General features: G+C 39.3%; 1 protein-coding gene across 2 annotated transcripts in view; it reads left to right on the top strand.

Annotated features, from left to right (window-relative positions):
- LOC132330062 (VPS10 domain-containing receptor SorCS1) overlaps positions 1-23,555 on the top strand; it is a 258,913-nt gene that overhangs the window by 103,678 nt on the left and 131,680 nt on the right. For both annotated transcript variants that reach the window (XM_059851936.1, XM_059851937.1), the window contains exon 3: positions 11,129-11,228. In XM_059851936.1, coding sequence (XP_059707919.1) covers positions 11,129-11,228 — 100 coding nt within the window. The remainder of the gene's footprint in view (positions 1-11,128; positions 11,229-23,555) is intronic.

The following is a 23,555-nucleotide window of genomic DNA, read 5'->3' as shown; positions in this document are numbered from 1 at the left end:
CATCACTCAAATTGCTTTAAAAAGAAAAGCAGTAACACTCATTGTGTTTGTCTGCTTAAAAGCATTAATTAGTGATTCTTGAGTAGAGAAGTCCAGTAGCACAGCTTTTACATCCAGCAACAACAAATTCTTTCTTAGGTACTGTGGTGTGCTAAGAGTCGAGCTAGCAGCTCGGGGTGTTCACTGCTTGGACACAGAGAATGAATTGAAAACCTTTCCAGTAGAGCAGTTTTCTTCTGGGAAATGCAGCATTATTCAGATAAATCTTCTGCAATATTTTAAAAATGAAATCTTGACAGGAAACGTAGGAATAATCTGAAACTGAAAGTGTGTTTCATTTTGATTTTTCTCCTTGTTTCATTGGAGCTTTTTTTCCTGGAGGGTGACAGCCAGACTGTGTTATAAAATATTCAGTTGAACTGATAATGATAACGCTGGCACAAGTGAAATGAAACATTCTGAATTACTATTTTTTTAATTTAATCTCTTTCCCTCCTGTATTCTTACTCCATCCAGTTTTTGGGAATAATGATATTTTAAAGCAAGGCAAAAAAAATAGTATTGGCTAAGGGATTGCATCTTCCCACTAACTTTAGTATGAATTAATGCATGAAGCACATTTTTAGCTGGTTTTAAAATGCTACTGGTCCTTGGGAGTTACTCCATTATAACAACTAAGGGGCTTGGACAGTGATTTTGACAATAATGTCTTGGGCTGTCTGGATCTTTTAAGCTTTCTAGCTGTTGATTTGCACTGGCAGGATAGAATGAAGATTGCATATTGTGTTGCAAATGCTTGGATGGTGCTGGCCAGAAAATCTTTTCTCTGGCTTTTAGTGCATACCCTGCAGAAGACCTGCAATGCATTTATGGCACAGTAAAACTGCTGCTTACTCTTCACTGGAGGTGGGGTGAAGTGGCTTTCTGGATGCATAATGTGGCTGTGGATGCTAAGGCAGCTCTGCTGATCAAGTGTATCAAACTTCCTAACTGAGCTCAGCCTGCTGTGAGGGTTTTTTTAGCGAAGCTGCAATGACCTCAGTGTTATGATGGGGTGGGTAGTGTAAGACATGTGTGGTTGTCTCATCTCCCTGATTAATGGAAAAGCTTCCTGTTGCTCTGCCCTCAAGCTACAAAATCCATTAACCACCCCTTGGGGTGCCTGAAATTTATTCTGGCCATTACCATCAATTAGAAAGTTAATAGCACGATGATTGCTGGGCTCCAGTCCCTGCTATTTGTGTGATTTACACCAGACTGGGGTGAAAATTGGAAGAATCAACACTCAAGGAACCACTTTATGGGCAAGAATTTGGCATTAAGGGTGTGCTGATGTCAGTGTGCCCCTGTAAACATATGGCAAGAAGAATCATAAGTCATTCTCAATCCTAATTTAAAAGGCAGCTTTTGATTTAAACATATGGAAGAATGACTTTAATATCCAGCACAGCTAGGCTGAGATTTGTTTTGTTGATGACCATGAGCCTTGAGAGAGGCTTGGCCTGTGGGAATGGCTGCATTCTGAGTTGCAGTGTTGCAGAGTGCTCACACCTGGATGAAGAAAAGTCAACAATTTGCATCCCACCCTGCTTGTTTGTTTTGACAAATGAATCAGGTGGACAAGATCTTCCAGACTGGTGCTCTTCCACTTTTATTCCACTGATCCCCCAAAATTCCCTTAAGGCAACAAGCAAAGAGCCTGCTGTCAGTAAACTCTCATTCCTTTCTTCGGGGTCTCTCACTGAAAATAATGTTGAAATGGCAAATGGAAAAGTGTTGAAAACCACTACTATGGACTTAGGGACAGAGAAAATGCTTGGATCATACACACCATCAGATGAGTGAGCATCAATAACCTGTTAGCTTTTGGTATGTATTTGGTATTATGTTTTTTGTATATATTAATCAGCTGCTAAAAGTTAGTTACTAGAGTTACTGGTCCAGATGCTGTGGCACAAAATGACTCATAAGGAAGATCAGGAGAGATGGCTCTGATGCTCAGCCAGGGCACCACTTGAGCCAGCCTCTTGAGCCTTTCACTGAGAGGGTCAAGTGGAGGTCTTGCTTTGATGGCTGCTCCTTTGTTTCTCACTGCTGGCTTTCACCCAGCCCTGGGCTAGAACAGCTAAAGGGGTTGTGATTGCCAGCCTCCCTACCCTGCTCTTGACTTCTGCTGCTTCACTCAGTGAGGGACTGGAGATTAGTCTTGGAGGCTACAGGGAGCTGAGAAGCTGAAAGAGTGTTCGAGGGGGAAAGTTCTGGAAAGTCACCCTCTCTGCTGCTCAGGGAAGGGAGAGGAAACACCCAGTTCCTTCCCCTTACTCAGTGGCAAACACCAGCCTTGCTGGGAGTCTGGCAACCAAGCAAAATAGGTTGTAACTCCACAGTGATTTTAACAAAGTCCTCTGCTCTTGACATCCTATCCCCTTTTCCAGAGCTAATCGTGCAAGTGGTCACTTAGAACAGCAGAGAGGGGTTCCAGAATGCAGCTGACCCCCAAAATGGGGTTGCCCATAGCAAATAGTGAATTTACAGTCCACTCCTCTGAAACAGTGCCTTGCAAACACTTCCAGAGCAGAGTCCAGTCAAATCTCAGTGCATTCTTTTTCACACAAAAGCTCAGTAATTGTTCACTTGAAATAGAAGTCTTCATGTCTTGCATTGTGACAGCAAAGATCCTTCTGATTTCCTGGAAGTAATTGCTTCCAAGCAAGGGCAAATTGATCACTGAAGCTATCCAGTTCCATGTTTGTGATGCTGCACCTACACAGTAATTAGTTTGGATTTACATGAGATTATGATCAGGATCTGATCAGAGTGGGGAATCTGAATATGGATTTTATCAACTGCCAGAATTTTCTGTTCTTAGCCTGCTGACATGAGAAACCATTACACTGTGCAGTTAAAGGGGGTTTACTGATCTAACAAGATGAGACAGACATCTAAAATTAGAGAAGCTGTAAAAGGGAGGAGGGGAAAAGTGCATCATTCCCATCTAATCCAAATTTGATCTTTTTCAGGCTAAAATATTTGATGTTGCTCTTTTCTTTGGGTATCCAACCTTTATGCAGCAATGTCTCTGAAGCCTGAAGATAAAAAGCCCTTATCCACAATAGAATGGAATGTTACTTCTGCTGTAAAAAGCAGTGGCATCAGAAACTGATGTTTAAAAAGTCGTTTAATGACATCTTACAAGCATAGAATGTCTCTGTATTATTTCACATGGAAGTTTGTTCTGAGTTATGCTGTTCCATGGCTAATTTGGTAAGATGGGAGGATCTGAAGAGGAATTATGCAATGGAATACACACATCACCAGAGTTAAAACAGACTTATCCACATTGGTGTTTTAGCTTTACCTCATTATATTTTTGATTCTGTACTATTGATTTTGTGTGCCACAGACTATTTCCTCTCTAGGTTTTATTTTCCAGTGAATTTACCAGGTGTGTCCAAGAAGAAGCTGAGCGAACAACATGGATTAGTTTGTTCTAAAGGTTGTTCACTATGGCTTGTACAGCTGTGATTGATCTCTGCAAAGAATGCTATGCTTTAGCAGAATAGATATCAGCCAGTCTTTAGCAGTTCAGAGAGACAAGGTTTGCATCACAGCAAGAGCAGTGCAGATCAATTCAGGTGGATAATTCTGATCTCAGGACAAGAGTACTTAAGCCTATTCAGCAACATTGTCCAAGCTTTCAGGTGATAAAAAAGCACTTACAAGACTTAGAGCCTCATGCTTGGGCAATTGCAGAGACTTTATGTCAACTTTCAGTCCTGCCAGCCAGCTGGTGTGGTTTAACCCCAGCTGCTCTCTCTCACCCCCACCCCAGTAGGATATGGAGGAGAACCAGAAATAAAACTCCCAAACTCATCCCTTGAGACAAGAAAAGTTATTGAAACAAAGTAAAATATAACAATTAAAGGGAGGGAGGGAGGGTAGAGGAGGAGAGAGAGAGGTAACTCTCAAGGAAAACAAGTGATGCACAATACCATTGATCACCACCTGCCAACAGACACCAAATTGTTCCCAAAGTGAGATCGGCCTTTCTTCAAGTAACTCCCCCAGTTTATATAAACCTGGCACAATGGTTCAAATATCCCTTTGGCCAGTTTGGGTCAGCTGTCCTGGCTGTGCTTCCTCTCAGTTTTTTGTGCACTTTCTTACTGACACTAACTAGTCCTTGACTTAGCATAGGCCCCACTCAGCCACAGCCTAAATGTTTTTCTGTTGCCAGCATTATTTTCGTGATGAATCCAAAACAGAACACTGGACCAGCTGCTAAGGAGAAATGAGCTCTGTCCCAGCCAAAACCAGGATAAAGGTTCTCATTTGTGTTCTACCCTGATTGTTAGGAGAATTCCTCTTCTCCCTGTCCTTGCATTTACCAGTCATAAATCTTGCTGCTGTCTAATGCTGTGCATTATGGTATGAGTGGATTTGCTCTTCTGTCTTGTCCAGCTGGGAACTCTTGCATGTTCCTCATAACTGACCATTTCCTTCACCTTTAATCTGACACAGATAATCTCACCCTGGTGGCACAATTTCCTTTCACCCCATAGAACCTGTCTTGTCTCCTGTTGGAATATTCCCACCATCATCATCCCATGACTTCTGAAGCAATTGACCAAATTCTTGTTGACCTTGACAGAGGAACAAGTATTCTCTGCTTCCATGAGTTGGTGACCTGAGTTACTGACTCTCCACTGGAACAGCATGGAGGGCAAATTTGGCAAATTTATTTTTCTTGAACCGTTACTTGAAGGGGAGGCAAGCAGCTCATCTGTGTCACCTACAAATGACAACTCATGGCTCTCTCAATCCCCTATGTTCTTTCCTGCTGAATTGGGTAATATTATCCAAAGCAATAGTTAGAATGGGGATTGGAAGATAAAATATGAGCTGCTTCTCCTGCTTGTCACATCTTTAAATTATTTATAGCAATAATCAGCTGAACTATATTAAGCCAAAAATTACAAGAAATTTGAGTGTGTAGGTTTCTGTTCATTTACATTACTCCAAATAAAAGTTGATTGAAAATGAAAAGAAGAAAATTGAATTACTTTAACTGATTATGCAGAGAAATGTCAATTTAATAGTTTCCTATTGTTTCTTTGTAATTTTTTTACTCCCTCTCCAACTCTTTTTGGTGGTTTCTGCAGGTTGGAAACTATTTTATGATGAGAAAATTCTTCCCATGAGTGGAAAATTTACACATTTCCTTAGCTCATATAAATTTATGACTTAATTTTGAGTAAAACCTACATCACAGCTCAGACTGGAAGAAAATTTTTCAAAATGGAGGTTTGAATCTGTTCTAAAATGCCTATTTAAGGTGTTCTTAATTTCATACTTCTTCATTTTGCCATTGATAGCAAGACTTCTTCCAGTCCTTATTTGCTCTCACAAAACCCCAGAAAATGTTAAACTGTCAGGATGGAATGGGAAGATGATGGAGCCTGAGGGGACTTGAATTTGGCTCTGTCACAGACTTCCTTCAAATGCAGGATTAGTTATCTAGTCTTTCCCTCTGTTTCCCCACCTAGACAGTGGGAGCAGTACTATTTGCCAGCCTGCTGAGGGCCTCATGAGAAAAAAGTAATCAGAAATGTGTTCACTTAGGGACTGAGGCATGTGGGTCCCTTGAGTTTTGAAATACCTTCTTTTTCTTTATGCTGGAGATGTCAAAAAATTTAATTCCAACCTCCCTGGATAAATTTGAAGTGTTTTAATATTGTGACATATGAAGGGCTGTTACAGATATTTAAAGAAATGCTGACCACTGCTGTCAGACTATTGCCCTCTTGAACCAAAGTCTTACAGTACCCTTATGAAGCTCTTTTCTACATGGAAGTTTTGTCCAAGGACAGAGGACTTAGTGTGTTTACATCTTGGAATTGCTTTTCCAGGTGGAATTGTATAATTCTATTCAAAATGTGTCAGTCTCCATGAGCTAAGCAAACAGAACCCATTAGAAATGTGAAAAGCCTTGGGGAATTATTTATACAATGAATTAAAATGACAGGCAGTGGTGAGAAGTGCCTGGGTGAAGCAAGGTAATTTGCAAAGCACAAGTAACTTTCTATGAAAATAAAGAATTACATTTAAAAAAACACAAAAGTTTCACCCTGAGAAACTGAGATCAGGCATTATTACTTTCTGGAAAAAAAGCAGGGTTGCACATGAAGGAGTTAAATCAAAAGAGGCATTAGGCCAGAAGTGATATCTATCAATGCCTTGTGAAGGGCTTAACAGGAGGAACATGTGAACATAAATGGCCAGCTGTTGAAGAAGACTTTGACATTACTAGCTTTTGTGAAACATGGTGGTGTGGCAAAAATCAATGGGAATCTTTACTGCCTGGCTATGAAACCAAAGTAAAGAGTTTCAATTTAAGGGATGAAGGAATAGCACCTCAACCTCACTGTCTCCCCAGAAAAAAAGAGTGCAAAAGTCAACAGCTCTACAGCAGAGATTACAAACAGGCCTAAACACTGCATACAGGAATACAGATTTGTTCCAGAATTACCAGCTCCAGTATTTTTTTTGCATTCAGCCATGAAAGATAATTTTTAATGTCTTAATTATTCCTTTATTAAAAAACTTGTTCATTTGAAAGCCTTTTATAAGTGCAGCCTGTGGCTCTGCAGTTCTGCCTTCTGTGATCCCAAAGGCTCCCTTCCAAAAATCTGCTCTTGCAGAGATTAATACGAAAGCAACTGGCAAATCTTGTGCTCACCTGGCCAGTCCCTTTGGAGGCAAACCAGGTGGCAAACTCAGTTATGTGTCAGGTTGGAACACAAGATCTAATAGTCATTGCTTAACTTAAAAATGGCTGGCTTGTGCCAGGGGTAAATTCATGTGCAGAAGGAGCAAAAGGCCAGAGCCCATCTCTCTCACTGCTCCTGGTCAGGACAGGCTGCCCTGCTCTGCTGCTCACAGAGCATGTTACAGCTGCTGCTGGTGCTGGCTGCCACTTGCACCACGCTTGGAGCAGCAAATTAAACTGTGGAGGAAGGAGGGGGGATAAGGACATGAAATGCTGTGTTCTCATGGTGGAGCTGGGGAAAGCAGTCAAGTTAATATGTGAAAACCAGGCCTAACTGGTGGGAAAAGAAAAAAAAAAAAGTAAATGGTGCCAATTAAAGTGATTGCTTCTTAATGATGTGTGTTATAACAAGTGGCTTAATCTGTTAACATGGGGAGAAAGCTGTGCTCAATAAGTAGGAGACATGAGACAGCTTAAAGTCTGCAAGGAATGGTTTTCTTTTTTTTCTCACGGAGTGTTCCAGAAAGATCTTGATGCAAAAAAAAAACAACCAAAACCAAAAAGCCCTTCTGACCAAATGATCAACTGTTGAAGTCTTCAACATCTTATGTAAAATAACTACGGGCAACCTTAAATTTGTAACAAAGGAGAAAACAGCAACTTGCTAGGGAATTTATTTAATCTATATATTCAAACTGACAGTACTCTGAATGTCAGTCTGTGCTTCTTGAGAAAGAAGAAAATTTCCATAGGGTTCATGTTGCTGGTTGATTCAGAACGCCTATTATAATTGTGAAATATTGGTAGGAATGGATTGAGATATATTCATGACAGTAGGTGGACTAATGGAATTCAGTGACTTTATTTAAAATGTGCTGGAGTTTATTATAATACTGTAATAGAAATGTCATTTACCCTGACGGGAGGAGAGGGAAAAGCCCTGTCAATGAATAATAATGAAGTTATTTAAATGTCAGCTTTCTTGCAAATAGTTTGCAAAACAGAAATTATTCTACATATTTCTAGTTTTGTTTTAATTTATTACTGGGAGGGCCAGAGCTTCAATCCCACAATTCTGGTACATTTTTACACTGTGAAATGAACAAATAATCATGGAAATGTTTATCTTCTTGCATTGTTTTCCGCTTTACTGAAAAATAGGGAGTTGGATTTTAAACAGCTGCTGGTAAAATTTGGGATTTAATGATAAATTACAAATAATATGGTGGGACAGGTGGGAAGTTCAGAATTGAATCTAAATACTTTTATTATCCGAATATTATTCTTCTACTGTCATCTGCCTTTCAGTGACATCCACAAGGTACCACTCACATCCCCCTTGTCCCCCCAAACAATTTGAGACACTGTTGCAACACACGTGTCTACTCAAATAACACAATAAAATAGGGCTTGCTGTTCACTCATCTACATATAATTATTCCATTAGTTGTAGCTATTTAGAGGGCATAGTTTATTTTTGTGTTTTCAGCTCTGCAGGTGCTGGGTTTAGTGCTTTACAATGATTTCTCCAGGCATTTGCTTGCTCATGTTATACAGATAGACTAAAACTGATTTCTCTCTGCAGAACTTCAGAGGAGCAGCCTTCCACACAAAATGTGGAGATGTTGGTTGCTGCATATCCTTTTCCCTTCAAACAACTGGGATTGAATTTGTTGATCCTACCCTGTCATTAATGCCTGCACCCTGCTGAGGTGCATCTGTCTTTTGCAGCTCTTCCAGGTTAGGCTGGTTTCCTGGGCTGTCCAGGGGCTGATGGGTTTTTATGGGTTAGGAGTCTCATGCTGCTTTATACACCCATTTAATAAGTCAAACAAAGCTTGTTATCTACGCTGCTTCTCAGTGCCTGCTTGTATACATATACATATACCTATATATATATTTATGTATATGTATATAAGAAATAAGACAAGTGCAGGTTGGTGATGCGCCTGGGTTAGATCCCAACAGAGACTTCCCATGTATGTTTCCTTCAATAGAATTCTTTTTTCCCACTGCTCTGCAAATGTTTATGTTACCATTTCTTTGTGTTAAAACACTGATGGATGCCTGTCTGCTCTTGTGTATATAACATTTCCCCCTCCCCCCATCACCCCTGTTAAAATTAAGGGTAGTTGTAAAGTGGTACAAAAGAAAAACCTGGTAAATGGGAAGGTAGAAGGTCTAGCTGTTGTCAGTTTAGAACACAATAATGAGAGTAAGATCTAATAGTAGCTCCTTTGATTGCCTGTGAATTTGTTCATCTGGAAAAAAATTATGTTTTTCTAAGCTTTTAAATCTTTCTGTTTCTTTTATGGATGTTGACAGAAGCACACGGTTCCATCTGTATAGAGTGTTACCTGTAAATAAAGCTGTGAATGCAAAACAATTGCCTAGAGACTTGAAGTAAGTGGCTGGCAATTCTGAGATTACTATTTGCAATAGGCTGTTGACATAATTTTGCTGTGTTGTGGCAGGGCTACTGGCTGCCTTTCTTGAACAATTTCAAAGCAAGTTTTACGTCTCAGATTTTCTTTGCTCCTATCCCCTTTTGAAGGATCCCATTTTGAATGCATTGTCACTGGTATAAGAAAAAGCAGCATTATTTTGTTAATATATTTTTCCTATCTCAGCAGGTCAGATTTAGTCCTTACTCTCTTTGCATGTCTTTGTCTTTGTCAGCTGAAACCTCACAAAGGGTAGCTTTTGGGGTTTAGGCAGAGAGCAGCAGAAATACTCATTTCTGATAATTTATTACTGGTGAATATCACTTTTGTTATTATTATTCTCACTGGGTGGTGAGGTGGGGTGAGGTAACAAAGGGAAGCTGCAGTCCTTGGCCAGGCTGTGTTCAGCACCCTGCTGTGGATCCCCTCACCCAGATTCTGGAGCATCTCTGAAATATTCAGTAACAGGAACAACCAGCACAGAATCCTACTCCTCGATCCTCTGGGGAAATAGCTCAGTTAGTTTACATGTGCTCCTGAGAGAGATGACCTTATAAAGGAAAAGATCAGTCAGCAGCTGAGAATGTGACGTTAATGTTCTAAACACCAAAGGTCATACATGCACACAGGAGGGCATGTGCTTATTGGAGGGAAGGAGAAATCTATAGACATAAATCATAGGGCAGCTGTTACACAAGCAGGCAGATAGGTGCAAAGGATTCTATAAAGTTCCTAAATAGAAAGACTCAACTTTAATGCAGATTCATGTTTTAGTGTAATTCATCTTTCATGGATAAAACCCTAAGCTGCTGCTTTCTTGTTTTATTCATGTACAGATTGCAAAATCTGAAATCCCAGAAAGTATAATGTGAATGTAGGTATGGTACTTGATTCAGAAATATTCCACCTTCCACATTCCACAAAAAAAAAAAAAAAAAGAAAAAAAGAGTAAGCATTAAAGGTCTTAAATACCTTGGTGAATTTAGCCACTGTTGCCCAGATAGGAGAGACCCTGCAAATAATGAGTGCCAAGATTTTACTTCAGAATGTCTGGTTTTGGAGTGCTTTGCAGAAGGAAAAATTCGTGTTACTACTTGCAAGTTAAGTTCTATGTAGGCTCATTTGTACATGTTACAGATGAGATACAGGAATATGTTATGCTTTTGAATGTCTGTTACCCAGATACATGTCCCTTTCTGCAATTTGTGGATGCCAGCTCTGCTGGGCTGATTATCTAAATCCCTGGGATACTGGGACAGAATTCAGGCAAGCATGAGCTGTATAATGAATAAAAGCTCTGCTGATGATTGATCTTGGTCCCAGTCACATGTTAAAAGTAACTCCTACAGGAACACTGGACAGTCTTATTTGTTCACTGTCTTTGTTCTTCTCCAAGACATGCAGTCAATGTTTTTATGGACAACCCTCATTTCAGAAATTTTTTTTTTTCTCGACTGAACGGTGCCTTTTAAAGCAAGAATAAAGCACGTGTCCATCCTTTCTGCTAGTCAGTGTTAGACAAGCTACTTTGGAATATGCCATCTCAACAAAATCAGTCCAAGCTTGGAGTATATGATGAACTGATAACCTTAGTCTCTTGCTCTCTGCTATTTGGCATTTCTGACAATCATTATCTTCTGCATGCAGAATGTAGCATTTCTTATTGGGCATGTTTAAGATGCTTTGGGAAGATGCTAGTTGATTTTTTCCTAATCTAATTTAAATGCAAATGATAAACATGCACATGATGCTGTGTGTATATAATTAAGTATCATTATATACTACATGAATCATTGAAAAAGCTCTGGAGAGCCATTCTGCTATTTAAAGCATGACTTATATTGAAAAGCTGCCAAGTGACTTGTGGTTTTGTGATTAAGTGTTTGTACTTACAAGAATCTCTCTTGAATTGTAGGTCAACAGATTATGGGACAACATATGAGAAACTGAATGATAAAGTTGGTCTGAAGACTATTTTGAGCTACTTGTATGTTTGCCCAACAAACAAACGTAAGGTAGGTGACGATGTGCTGGCTCATTTTACCTTTATGATGCCATTTCTGCCCTGGAGATCTCTCCTAATTTCCTCAATATCTGTTACTGTTTAAGTAGCAGGAATCTCTCTGTCACTCTTGCCATGGAAAAAATGTGTTACTTCATCAAAATATAACCCAAGTTGTACCACCTATCCCACTTACCAGTAAGACTTGAGGGAAGGATGGCTATTGAATGGACAGGTACTGTGCATGTGATTGTTTGTTTACCTTCTGCATGGTGTTGATTTTGTTCTCTGGAAGAGAGAGAGACTTGTTAAAATGGCAGAAATGCATCTAACAGTGACCAGATTGTATGTAACATTATTTGTCTTCTAAGTGCTCCCAAAGGTGAACTGAACAGGATTTGACAAATTCCTGCAGAGAAAATGCCTTCGAAGCCCAGAAGGTTTTAATCATTCAGACACCCTAGTGACTAACACTTTACTATGAATTTATAATGCTGACATATTCATGAAAGGAATCTGGATGCCTTCTTTGAGATAAGTTTTTGACAAATTTTTTCATTTTCTACTCCTTGTTTCTTAGCCCTTGAGTCACTACATGCAAAGCTGAATTGCATCGGCAGAAAATGTTAGTAGATTCACCTCTAAAGGAGTCTGGGTGTATCTGGGCAGCTGAGGTCACTATACTGCTGTTCTCACTATACTGAAACAATTATGTGTCTTTAAGACAGACTCTGAAAGGAAGAGGGAGCTGTCCTAACCAGAGAGGACAGTGCTTAGCAGTTTAAATTGCAAATAAATGTCCCCAAATTAGTGGAGAGATGTCATCTCATTGATACTGACCCTAAAGAAGATATGAAGCTCTTCTCTAGGAGCTGAAGAATGAAATGATCAGATCATTTAAATGTCTTTCAGCAAGCCAACCAACCTGCAGGCTGGAATTGAGAGCCTTCATCACCTCTGGCTGCATCCTGCTCCCTCCCACTCCCTGCCCTTCTCTGCCACCCTTGTTTGTGTAGCCATCTGGTGAGCTGGATCCAGGACTGACCTGCCTGAAAACTAATCCCTTTCCAGCTCAAAAACTAAGTAGATGAAAGGAAAAAGCTTTCAGGCAGAAGTGTGGAACTATCTTTTCTGGCAGAAGTCTGCTGTAAAGTTGGCCTGTAGTCAGAATGATCCAGTGCCAGAGGAAAGCTGCAACACCTGAGATGACAGGACCTAGGTAATGGTCTGGTGGAAAGATTGAATTTTTCTGTGTTTATTTTAGCAGGAGCAGAGTTGGGCTTGCAGGAGGAACTCCTGGAGGCCCTCCTTATGCTGTTTCTGTAGAACATCAGGCCATTCTGTCAATAAACATTTAATTTTAGACGCCCAAATAGTCCCCTGAGACGAAGAGGGCATGGCATGTGTCCGCACTCAGAATACTTCTACAGAGAAAGCAAAAATACTGACGCTCAAAGTCTTTCTTATACCTGCTGTGAAATGAAAAGCTGAAAGAAACATATTTTAAAATTTTGCCACCAAGGAAGATTCTATGGCTCCTAAGACCTGATCCCCTCTCCTCCCCTAAAACTCTGATAACACTTCTAGAAACTCTGATCACTTTGCAAGTTGGATCTTGTTTCACTGATGTGGGCTGGGTGGATAGCTGCAGAAATACTTTTAAAATTTAGGACTCAACTCCTCTAAACTCCGTAAGTTTTATAAAATGTATGCCCTTCATGTGAAGGGTTCATACACTGCTGCAATTAGTGTTGGGCAAATGCTAACAGCATGTTTTCCCTAAATATTAGCTGTATGTGGTGATTTCTCAGACTACAGCTGCAGCCTTTGATGTCCTTTTTTCCACAAGGCCTTCCTTAGCAGGGAGAAAAGGCTTCTTCAATAGTGGAAAATGAAATGGTGCATTTTTCATCTTGAAGTTATTCGATGAGAGACCTTGCTACAGCAGTGATCCATAAGGGGGGGTCAGCATGTACTTACTGAAGTTGCCTTGTTTTTGGAAAAAAAGTTATTTTAGCACGTATTTAATTTTTAGGAGTAGTTCCATTGAAACAGAAGGTAAATTTTAAACTTAGCTGACTCAGGACTGATTGCTTGTGATGAAAGAAAGCAAGTGTACCATTTATGTAAGTCTTGTCTCTTTGCAAAGCAGAGCACTTGGAACAGTGAATGGTAGAATGCATGTAATTGGATTTATTAAAATAATTGATAGATTTGTTCATGAATTTCTGATTATTTTCACATTCTGGAAATGAACAAACAACATCATGTTGAATAAATTGTTTGTTGTAATTTATTTGCTCTTCTCCATCTAGAAAAAAAATGGGTCTATAAATACCCAGTATTTGCAGAGCTTCCCACAGCCCATGCATGCCAATTTATTTTTAAAAGCTTCTGACTTCCAATTCATGTCTCTTTATTGAACAAAATTAAATCCTTTAACCAGGCATCACAGGCAATGTCATATTGCAAAAGGATGCTTGGGAAAAAAAATTAGAACAAAGTCAATCATTATTTACAATTTAAACTGATGACCTATTGCTGCTGCTTGGCATTTTTCTGAATTACAATATTTTCCAAAGGAAATGACAGAAAGTGGTTACTAACATAGTGATGTATAAGTCCTGGCAAAGAGAAGTGGAAACATTTTTTAGTTTTCTTTCCTTTTACTGAATTACTGTGCTACCTGGTCGTATGACAGATGACACAGATCAGGGGGTAAAAAATGCACCACATGGATCTTGCCAAAGACACAGAGCCTGTTTGAGTATTTGTCAACAAGTCTCCAGAAGAGATATGTGCAATGTGCAGTAAATCCCTAGGCTTAGGTACGTCAACACTGGTTTATTTGTTAGGTTCATAGAGCCCTCTGTGATGAGAAAGAAAATTATTTGAATGCTTCTACATGAAGAAATACTGTTTGGGAATAATGCTGATGGGTTACAGACTAAACAAAAATATAAATCCAAGTAGATACCTTGAAATTCTGTTTTCAGAGAAATGTGTCATTCATTTTCCTAGAAAGTCACATGCACTGAGCTTTGCAGTCTTTCTCTATAAAAGCCTTTCAGATAGGTTGTTTTTACTCATTGCATGGAAAATCATAGGCATACACACATAAAAAGTGAATGGGTCTTGGTGGGGACTCCAGAACTTGTTTAACTGGAGGTTTTCTCTGACTCGGGGAGTGCTGCTGGCTAATTTAGATACTGAATCCTTGTAGGAAGCACTCTGTGTTCTCTGCAAAGAGCCAGTTTGTGCAGCCCATTCGTTCTTTGTGCTTTCAAGCCCCCCTCTATCAGTGTATCTTCAGTTAATTAACAAATGCTGGGTGATAATATCTGCCAGTGACTTTTATGCTATTAATAGGACTAGTGCATCAGATATTTCCTGTGGGTTTGTGGTTTTGTTTGTTTGTTTGTTTGATTGATTTTATTCTCTCTGTTTCCACAGGCCTGCCTTGATTTTTTTTTTTTCTTTATTCCTCCAACTGTTCAGATTTTAATTGCTGTGTGTAACAGTGTAACCTTTTTTTTCTCTTTAAAGATGAATGGATTGCAGATGCTTTCCTCTTCCTTGATATTCACTGCTTGTGTTTATCACCTTTATCGGAGTGTGTTGAGCATTGTCCTTTTGAGTGTGTAGCACCAAGATAGCACATATTTATTGTGAATAAAATTGCTTGGGTTTCATTGCTGGCTAGATCCCCAACTACTTCAAATTTATTTATATTAATGAGTTTTAAATGAAAGGAAATGAAAGGAATGTCAGCCTAGCCTTCTGTTCTTTCTAGCATTGGCTTGTGGTTCTGCACAGAATAGTTGGCAGAAGTTTCTATTAGTCAAGACAGTAGAAAATTTACCCTTATTAGCTGAAATGGGAGTGATTGATTGCTACTTTCTACCCTGTGGTATTGGGCGAGTTGACTTGCTTTAGGGAAGTTCTGTTTGTGAAATGCAAGCTGCCCCCTTGTACAAAGGGCAAGACCTGGAGCTGTGTGCTTTACACTTGGCTTTGTACCCACTCTTCCAAGGGCTGCGGAAAGTGTCCACAGAGGTGAGAGTTCCACCTGCCATTGCTGGTTCTCAGGAGTCTGCTTCTCTTCAGTTGCTGAAATCAGTTTGGAAACACTTCTAAAAATTCTATTTCTGACCTGCCTCACTATGGAAACTTTCAGATCTCTGATTGGAGGGCAGGTGTTGATTTTTTCAGTCAAGGAAAAAGAGTTATTTCCGGCCGTGTCCTCCTCATAGCCTCTGTAAATCTTGGTGTGAAGGCTTTCAGTCTGTGTTGGAGAGGTTAGAGCTCAGCAGAGCTCTGAGCACACCTCACTGAGGGCTAAGTCAGTCCTGTGGTGGTGAAGGGACGGCATCCTTAGCAAATTAGGCACAGTGGGAAACCAGCCTCTGTCAGGCGTGCACATTGGGTGATTGCAGTCCACTCTTGCTGAGATAAAAGCAATTATTTTCTTGCTCTTCTCTTTTTACTTGGAAGGAAAGGTCCTTGTTAGCTGCAGGCTGTGAGTTCAGCTTTCAAAGAGACAGTCATAAGAGACCAAAAGGCATCTGTGAACGGTTGGAATTGTTTGGGGTTTTTTAGGTAGTGTTTTTTTTGCATTTGGGTTTGTGGGGTTTTGGTGGTTTTTTTTGTTGTTTTTTTTTTTTTTTTTTTTAATTGAAATGTTGTAGTGATCAGAAGATTTCAAGGAGATGTTCAATGAGAATGTTTCCATACCTTTTTAAAGGGAGGAATTACCTTGTCCTGCACCGTTTTGGAGATCAAAACATAAATTTGTTCAAATGGAAACCTCTGTTTGGATTAAATGCTCTATAACATAAGAGGGTGAATGAAATATCTCCTATGCTATGACCACAGTTAGTGATTCTTTATAGCCTCATAATTTGCTTCAGAGAGAGTATTTTTTCTCTAAATACAGTGGTCTAAATCTGTTTCATTCAGCAGTTTGAGCTAAAGGTTCCACCTCATCTGAAAAGGGTTGAAAACCTACAAGAGATTATCTTGGGCTGCAGGGGTGGTTCATTGGATAGCACTGTACCCATGCAAACAGTTCACTACCCATGGGAAGAGGGATGTGTCACACTGAGAATTAAGAAGTCTTTAATTTTCTGCAGTTCAGCAATAATGATGGATTAAGTCAACTGCTTTACAAGCCTCTGGTGGTGGTAACTGGAAAATCTGATAGTCTTGGGATGTCTTTGGGTTAATGCAATCACAGCTTTCACTTTTGCTTATAATACCTTTAGATTCAAGAGTAATTCTAACTGTGAACCAGATAAACAAGTATAAACTTTATTTCCATTTCTGAAGACTGTCTTTTTTGCCTCCCATCTCACACACAAATAAGGATAACTTTTTATTAGTTTAGGAAGGTGGATTGTTGCTCACATCTGTTGGATGTGATCTGGCAGTTGGGTAGTTTCTCTGGAGACACTGAAGATGTGTCACTGTAAAGCTGGTGCTGTCTTTAATACTGAGTTTGTGGGGAAACAAATAATTAACAATCATTTGGTCCATATTAACAAACTGAAGGCAGAGCCTCATCTTTCAAAGTGAGTATTTTTACTTTTGAAGTGTCTGGCAGCATCTGCTACCAAACTTTCTGATTCATGGCTGCAGTACATGACAGCTCTCACAATAGCCATTACACACAAAGCCCTTGCCATTACTCTACATCCATATCTCTTCTTGGATATGAAGTGAAATCAAAGCCCATTTATTCCACTTCTGCTCTTGTAAGCCTATCAAATATAGTGGCAGTTTTGACATTTCCTCACTCAGAGTAGCACTACGATGTGCCTTTGTCTCTCACAGAAGTCTCCAAGGGCACACTGGGTGTTGAAACTAATGATAGGGAGGTACAAGCCACGGAATTCAACTTTCGAGTTTCAAAAGTGTTCTTTCCCTTCTGAGTCTGTTCCCTGTTTTCTGCAGAATGGACAATTAAAATTTATGCAAGATAATCTCTTGTTGAATGTCCTTCAATTCTTTTATCCCTTTTTAATTCCTCTGTGATTTACCAAATACTCTGGAAAAGATGATATCCCTTTTGGCAAGGAAGGATACATGCCAGCAGCTTAGAGAGCACAGGAGCAATGTGTTGTTAGTTGCAGGCCATAAACAGGCAGCTGGGATTGATGGCAGAGCAAGAACAGACCTGTCTTAGTTTCAAACATGTAGCTCCATCTATTTCCATAAGTAAGACAGGCTGTTCAAGCCAGGAAGAAGGCCAGTTGCCATTATATTGATTTTTTTTTTCCCTAGGAAAAACTGGTCCCAAGCAGTTGAAAATCAGTTTGTTCAGTGTCCCATAAAGTTGGGCTAAAAATATGTACAGCAGGGTTTTTTTCAGTTACCTTCTGGGTTTTGAGGTATTAAAGATACATTAACTAAATCTCTTTTATCTCCTTTCCCTGTTGTGCCGTGGTAGGAGCATACTTCTTGGTCATGAAACTTGGAAGTTGTCTTCATACTATATATCTTTGCAAGTTCACCTTCAAGGGAAAAAGAACATGATAATGTAAGATACTGAAAAAGAACATGACATAACTGTACAATGGCTGTTTTGTGGCACTTTGGAAATGATAATGTAAAAAGCCCCAAAATGTTGTTTGAATATTGACCACTCAACCCTCCCTTGTTAGGCCTGCAGCAAAGTACTGTGTGTTCATTAGCAGGTTGTGTGATCTGTAGGGCATGTTTGCCAGCAGATTGCCACTGCTCACTCCTTCTGCAGTCTAGATTTGTTGCTATGCAGAAATGAATGATGAAATGAAAGGATACTCGAGGGTTTTGCCTTCTGTCTAGCTGTGCTTGGAGTACAGGGAGAAGAAAGTGAAGAAAATAAACAAGAAAAATATTCTTGATTATTAAACTTCTGAGTGATAAGAGCTAGTAAATGCAGAGAGAGGGGGAGTGATGGCAAAGATTAATGGATGTAATTAGAAAGCCATCTACTGCTAAGAAAATGTGGGATTTGACTTGTATGCAAATAGCATGAGAACTAGAGACCAACAAGTGATGACTCATATATCAAATTGAGAGTAAGAGGTCCTTGAGGAAGCAGCCAAGCTTCGTGGAGAAAATGGGAATAATTAAGTGTCTGGTATGAAAAAGATATTCCAAAAACCATGAATGGCCTTTTCCTTTTGGTGCTACTAAGTGAAAGCCTTAGGTTTCTTGTTGCAAGGACAAAGAGAGATTTTCCAGAGCCAGAATAATAATGATAATAATAAAAAAGAGTCAAATTTAACACCAAACAGAGAATTCAAGGGTCAAAACTGACTGAAAATAAGGCACTGTATTCTGTATCTTTTCTTTTGTGCCTTTTGATTCCCATCTCTCCACCTCTTTCTCAATAGCAGTCAAAAAAGGAATTAAATCATTTAGGAAAGGCACATAACTTGGGGAGCAAGGAAAATACAATGCTTGTCACACAGCTGTGAGAGCAATGGCATAGGGAGGCTGTGGGTGGGAATAAACAGAATTAATTCTATTTCTGTCTGCCACAACGTGGCTTTCAGATGGGCATGGGTCTCCCACGAATTTGCACAAACTCAGTTTTTCTGTGGAGGAATCTCTTCCACCATGTTCAGAAGGACTGAAATGTGGTCAGTGTTTCTGTAAAGGTAAATATTTAGGGATAAGTGAGAGCAAAGGAGAGAAAGCTGTTGAGGGAACAGAGCAATGATAATGGCAATTGCTGGAGGCAGTGCTGAGGGTGCTGTTGAGGTTGACCTTAACCAAAATACATTCACAAAGAACTATCAGAGGAGTTCTTGCTATGTATTCTGATTCGATGGATCAAACACTAGACCACTGCTTCCTAAACATTTTTTCATGGATGGGAGAGTAAAATCATACCATGGTGAATGTTTCAGGTCACACTTGTACCTTCACAGTGTTTCTGTCACATTTGCTAAGAAGAACATGTGAGGATTTGAGAGAAATACTTGGTAGTAAATTTTGAGTATGGCCAACTGTTACCACAAATCTGTCAGCCAACACACTTTTGTTGCTTTTTCTTAAACTGACACTGCAGTTAAAAAGCTGGTGAAATATTTTCAAAAGATAATGTTTTACAGAAACATTTAAATTAAGTATTTGACAAGCAAAAAATCAAATTTGCAGTTTTGTATTGCATATAGAATGTTATGAATAATGGATTTTGTTATTTAGAGACAGAAAAAAGATCATAATAATTGAAAGCACTTATTCCTAATCAAAACATTATTTTTTTCTGCTGAGGTCATCTAAGACTTTTCTGTCTTGAAGAGATTGATGTTAGAATAACAATGTTTTGGGTGCAAAAAGCTAAAGCCATTTTGTTTTGAAATGTTTCCTTTTAAAATTCTTTAGAGATTTATCAAGACAAATTTTACTGAAAACAGTGAAACGTAATAATGGTACTTAAATTACATTTTTAATCACTTTGCTGATTCTATTGCTGTTAAAAGTCTGCTCTGAACAGCTTCAATTTAAAACACTGAATTCTTCACTGCACATATGCATTTAGGTCTCTCTGCCTCTGTGCAAATATAAAATCTCTTCAGTCTCCAGTTCCATGTACCTAATTCCTTCATTAGAGGTAATAAGAAGAATTAGAAGGAAACTGTGATCTGGTCCTTGCATTACAATTTCTCTGTGTGCAGGCATTTCTCAGGGTTTTGTCTCTCTTGTGGAGTGATGAGATGCTTATGTGTTTGTTCAGTATCTTTTTCCACACAGACCAAAGACAGACAGAAAGCTGTGGAATAAGTTCTCCATGCAACTGCACAGTTACAAACAAAACCTTAATTTATGATGCCTAATCACAATGCAGAATTAGAAGATGTATCTTCATCAGATATGGTTAAAAAATCACCTTTCCCTGGTTTAGGGCTCCTTTGCACACCACATTGCACAGAGTTGGAATATTATTTTTTATGTGGGTTTTTTTTTTTTTGTTTTGTTTTTTGTTTTTTTTCCAGACAGAAAATGTTTTAGAGGATTTAGCCTTGTGTGTGTGGCCTGGTTGCTGGTCTCTCCTTGGCAGTTTCTGTGAACTCTACTCTTGAGCATGTTGTGTGCTCTGATGTAGCTCTCTGGTGAAGACAATCCATTAGAAGTAATTCCTTAATAATAAGCATGGCAATGGGCTTCCAGCTGTTCCTGGACATTATGCAGCCCTGAAAACACAAAATCATATTAATGTGACTCACCCTTCTGCGTCAAGACCAAGATTCTTCTGTCCTATTTGTAAGTTAGGAATTTATAGGAAGAGTCTTTTTTTTTTTTCCCTGTGTTTGAACATAATCTGCTCCTTTGGGTTCTGGTGTACAACTTGTCTTCCATTTATTACTAATGGTAAATAATCAGTGTAATAGCTTAGCAAATCTGAATGACAGCAGTTTGTGCTTAGCTTTTGGCAGTGAAGGGAGAAACACAAACACATCCATATGTCCTCTCTAATGCCATGTTGCTCAGCTCCCAGAAAGTGAAGAACAATTGCAGATGAGCCCAGGTATTAACAGCTGGGGAAGAAAGTGTGGCAGTTTCTCTGTTTCTCTGCTTCTTCTTGAGTCCTTTGCTCATTTATGGTTTTGGGTTTTTTTGTTAATAGGTAGTTCAGGAGAACTAGTGTCTATCCTAGTTTATGAATGAGATCACATCTTTGTTTTTCTAAGGTCAAAAAATAATTAGCTGCAGACAGAAACTGAACACAGGATTTTGGTTGAAATCCTAGCCACAAAATCATTTTTTCTCGGAATTCTTGTAATTCTGGAAGATCACAATCTTCCAGATCTCCTTTTATACCATTTCTTTCTGAGAGGGAATAACAAACTGCAGTTCACCTGTGCAAGTTTGTGTCCTTCATTTGTATTGCTTAAAAATATAAACAAACCCTTTCACCAAAAAAAAAAAAAAAAAAAAAAAAAAAAAGGTGCAGAAAAGAAGACATCAATAATTTGACCCTGTTTGGCAGGTTTGGCAGAGTGGCACTAGATTATCATGGAGGAATAGAGGAATCTTAAGTCAGCATTCAATGATTCAGTGTAGCAGTGGACAAATCATTTCTGCTCCAAACTCCTAGCATGGTAATATTAGTTTCTAAACTTAAATAAATGTCTCTAATGAAAATATGTCTTGATATTTCAAACCTTGGAGCTGAGAGCTGTCTCCCAAGTCACGTTCCTTGTTAAAGTGTTTCACTGTTGTCTTTCTGTACTATCTGTACCAGCAAAACTTCTCCACCTGCTCCAGGATGCCAAACCTTTTCTGATGCTGCTGTTTCAAGAGTGTTGCTGCCATTTGCAAGCTCTCACAGGAGCATTCAGTCAATTACCACCAAGGGCTCCCATTGTTGCAAAGAGACTGACCTTCCCCCCTTAGGCACCAATTAAAATCTATTACTCTTTTCCAATCCTACTTGCTGTAATTGGAGCTCTGGCTCTTTGCCTGGTTGAACTTGTTGGGTTTTCCTCTCCTTTTCATTATTACTGAAACTTTTCTAAAGATGGCAAGAGTGAAAATTCCAAACCACATCTGTGTATACCTTGGGGACAACAACATTTTGATGAGACTTTCAGTTTAATCTCTCATTTGTCATCAGGAATATAAGAAAAATCCAAGTGAAGAATAGATATGTTTCATATGATGATATGGCTTATTTCCTTCCTCTTTTTGTTCTCTTCCTTCAGCTAATGTGCTCCAGTTATTTTACAGAAAAGGTTTTCCAGCATCTGTAGGAGAAACATGCTGTGGGCCTTGCTGGTAAAAATGCTGTGCTCTGAAAGTTGAGTGGAGCAAGAGCTGTGTACCTGGCAACTCTCTTGAGCCTCAGAGCCCATCCTTACTTGTATGCCAGTACACTGGATAGGTGTTCCTTTCTTCCTAGAGTATGCCTGCAGCTCACATCTCTAAATAAACAGTAAAATAATATCGATAAAAGCATTTTTCTCTCCTGGGGGTTGATCATGATCAAGCAGTGTATCTTAACTGGCTAGCAGCAAGTGCTGGGCTTGTCACAGCCTGCTCCTGTCAGCCACTAAAATCATGCTATGTACAGCTGCTCTTATGTAAGTGTGGCTGCCACCTCAGTGTCTTTCAAGAGTGAATTTAAGCCTACCCTGAAGGTGAGATGTGCAAACATGCCAAGCCTGTGCTAAAAGGAAATTCAGGGAGAAAAAAAACCCAAAACAAACCCACACTTGGTGCCTTGGGATTCCCTTGCTTTCAGTGAGGATAATCTAAGCTAAAAGTATGTGATTGAGACTCACCCAATGGTTGATGTGGATCAGAAAAGTCATCCATGAAGTGGCTCTTTGAGGGTGTTCCTGGTGTTTGCAGCCAGGCAAGACCTGCAGGCAGTCTGAGTTGAGTTGGGTTTTTCCACCATTTGGACAGCAGATGTACCGTAACAAGTTTGCATGTTTAGCAGTGTAGCCTTGTGGGGCTAAGTCAGGAAGAACTGAACTTTAAATTTGTCTTTAGCTATGTCCCCTGAAGGCACTGTAGATACAGCCAAATCTGTATATAGCTTTATTTTGTTTGGGCACCTCCATGACAAAACCATGCCTGGGTTGGTGAGGAGGATCCCAGCGTGGATAAAGCTCAGCCTTGGAGTCTGCCTCTGTTGGAGCTGACTCCTACAAGTGACAGGCTGGCACAGCCCAGGGTATCCTTCAGCTTATTCAGCTACCACCAAAAGGGGCACAGACTTCAGTGTAGGTCACAACAGCCTGTCAGGAGCTTGGAGTGCTCCTTGTGTGACGACAGCCTGTGTCACTGTGTCTCCACAGATGTCAGTACTCAAGTTAACCAAGTTATTTTCATATCTGTAGGAGTAAAGAGGTGACTTTAACAAATGTAAAAAAAAAAAATCTATAACTTTTTTATTTTTTTACCTGCTTCTCATTTAACACATAACTGAAAAAGCTGAATTGAAGCTTTACACTTGGAAGTGGTAGGTCCTGACTTCTGCAAAACAGAAATGTATTTCACTGAGAAAATCTCTCTGAGTTTTTTGGGGTGAGGTGCTGTGTAAGTGCAAAGTTTTATTAATAGTCAATTCATGTGCATAATAAAAAGTATGTTCCCACTATAAAGAACATTAATATTGTTCAATATATCTACATTACAGCCATACTAAAGCTGTGTGTGTATGTTCTGTTTGGAATTATATGAATAGGTGCTACATTACACTATACATACTTATGTATTATTGCTGTGTGAGAGATATATGGTCTCTACCACTTGAGATGGAAAAAATATGTCTTTCAGCAAAAAGATATTTCCTAAGCTTGCTGTACCAATATTTAATGAAATTGTGAATAAGTGAAGC

Source organism: Haemorhous mexicanus, chromosome 7, assembly GCF_027477595.1.
Source record: "Haemorhous mexicanus isolate bHaeMex1 chromosome 7, bHaeMex1.pri, whole genome shotgun sequence".
NCBI classification, from domain to species: domain Eukaryota; kingdom Metazoa; phylum Chordata; class Aves; order Passeriformes; family Fringillidae; genus Haemorhous; species Haemorhous mexicanus.
This window is presented reverse-complemented; position numbering and strand designations above follow the sequence as displayed.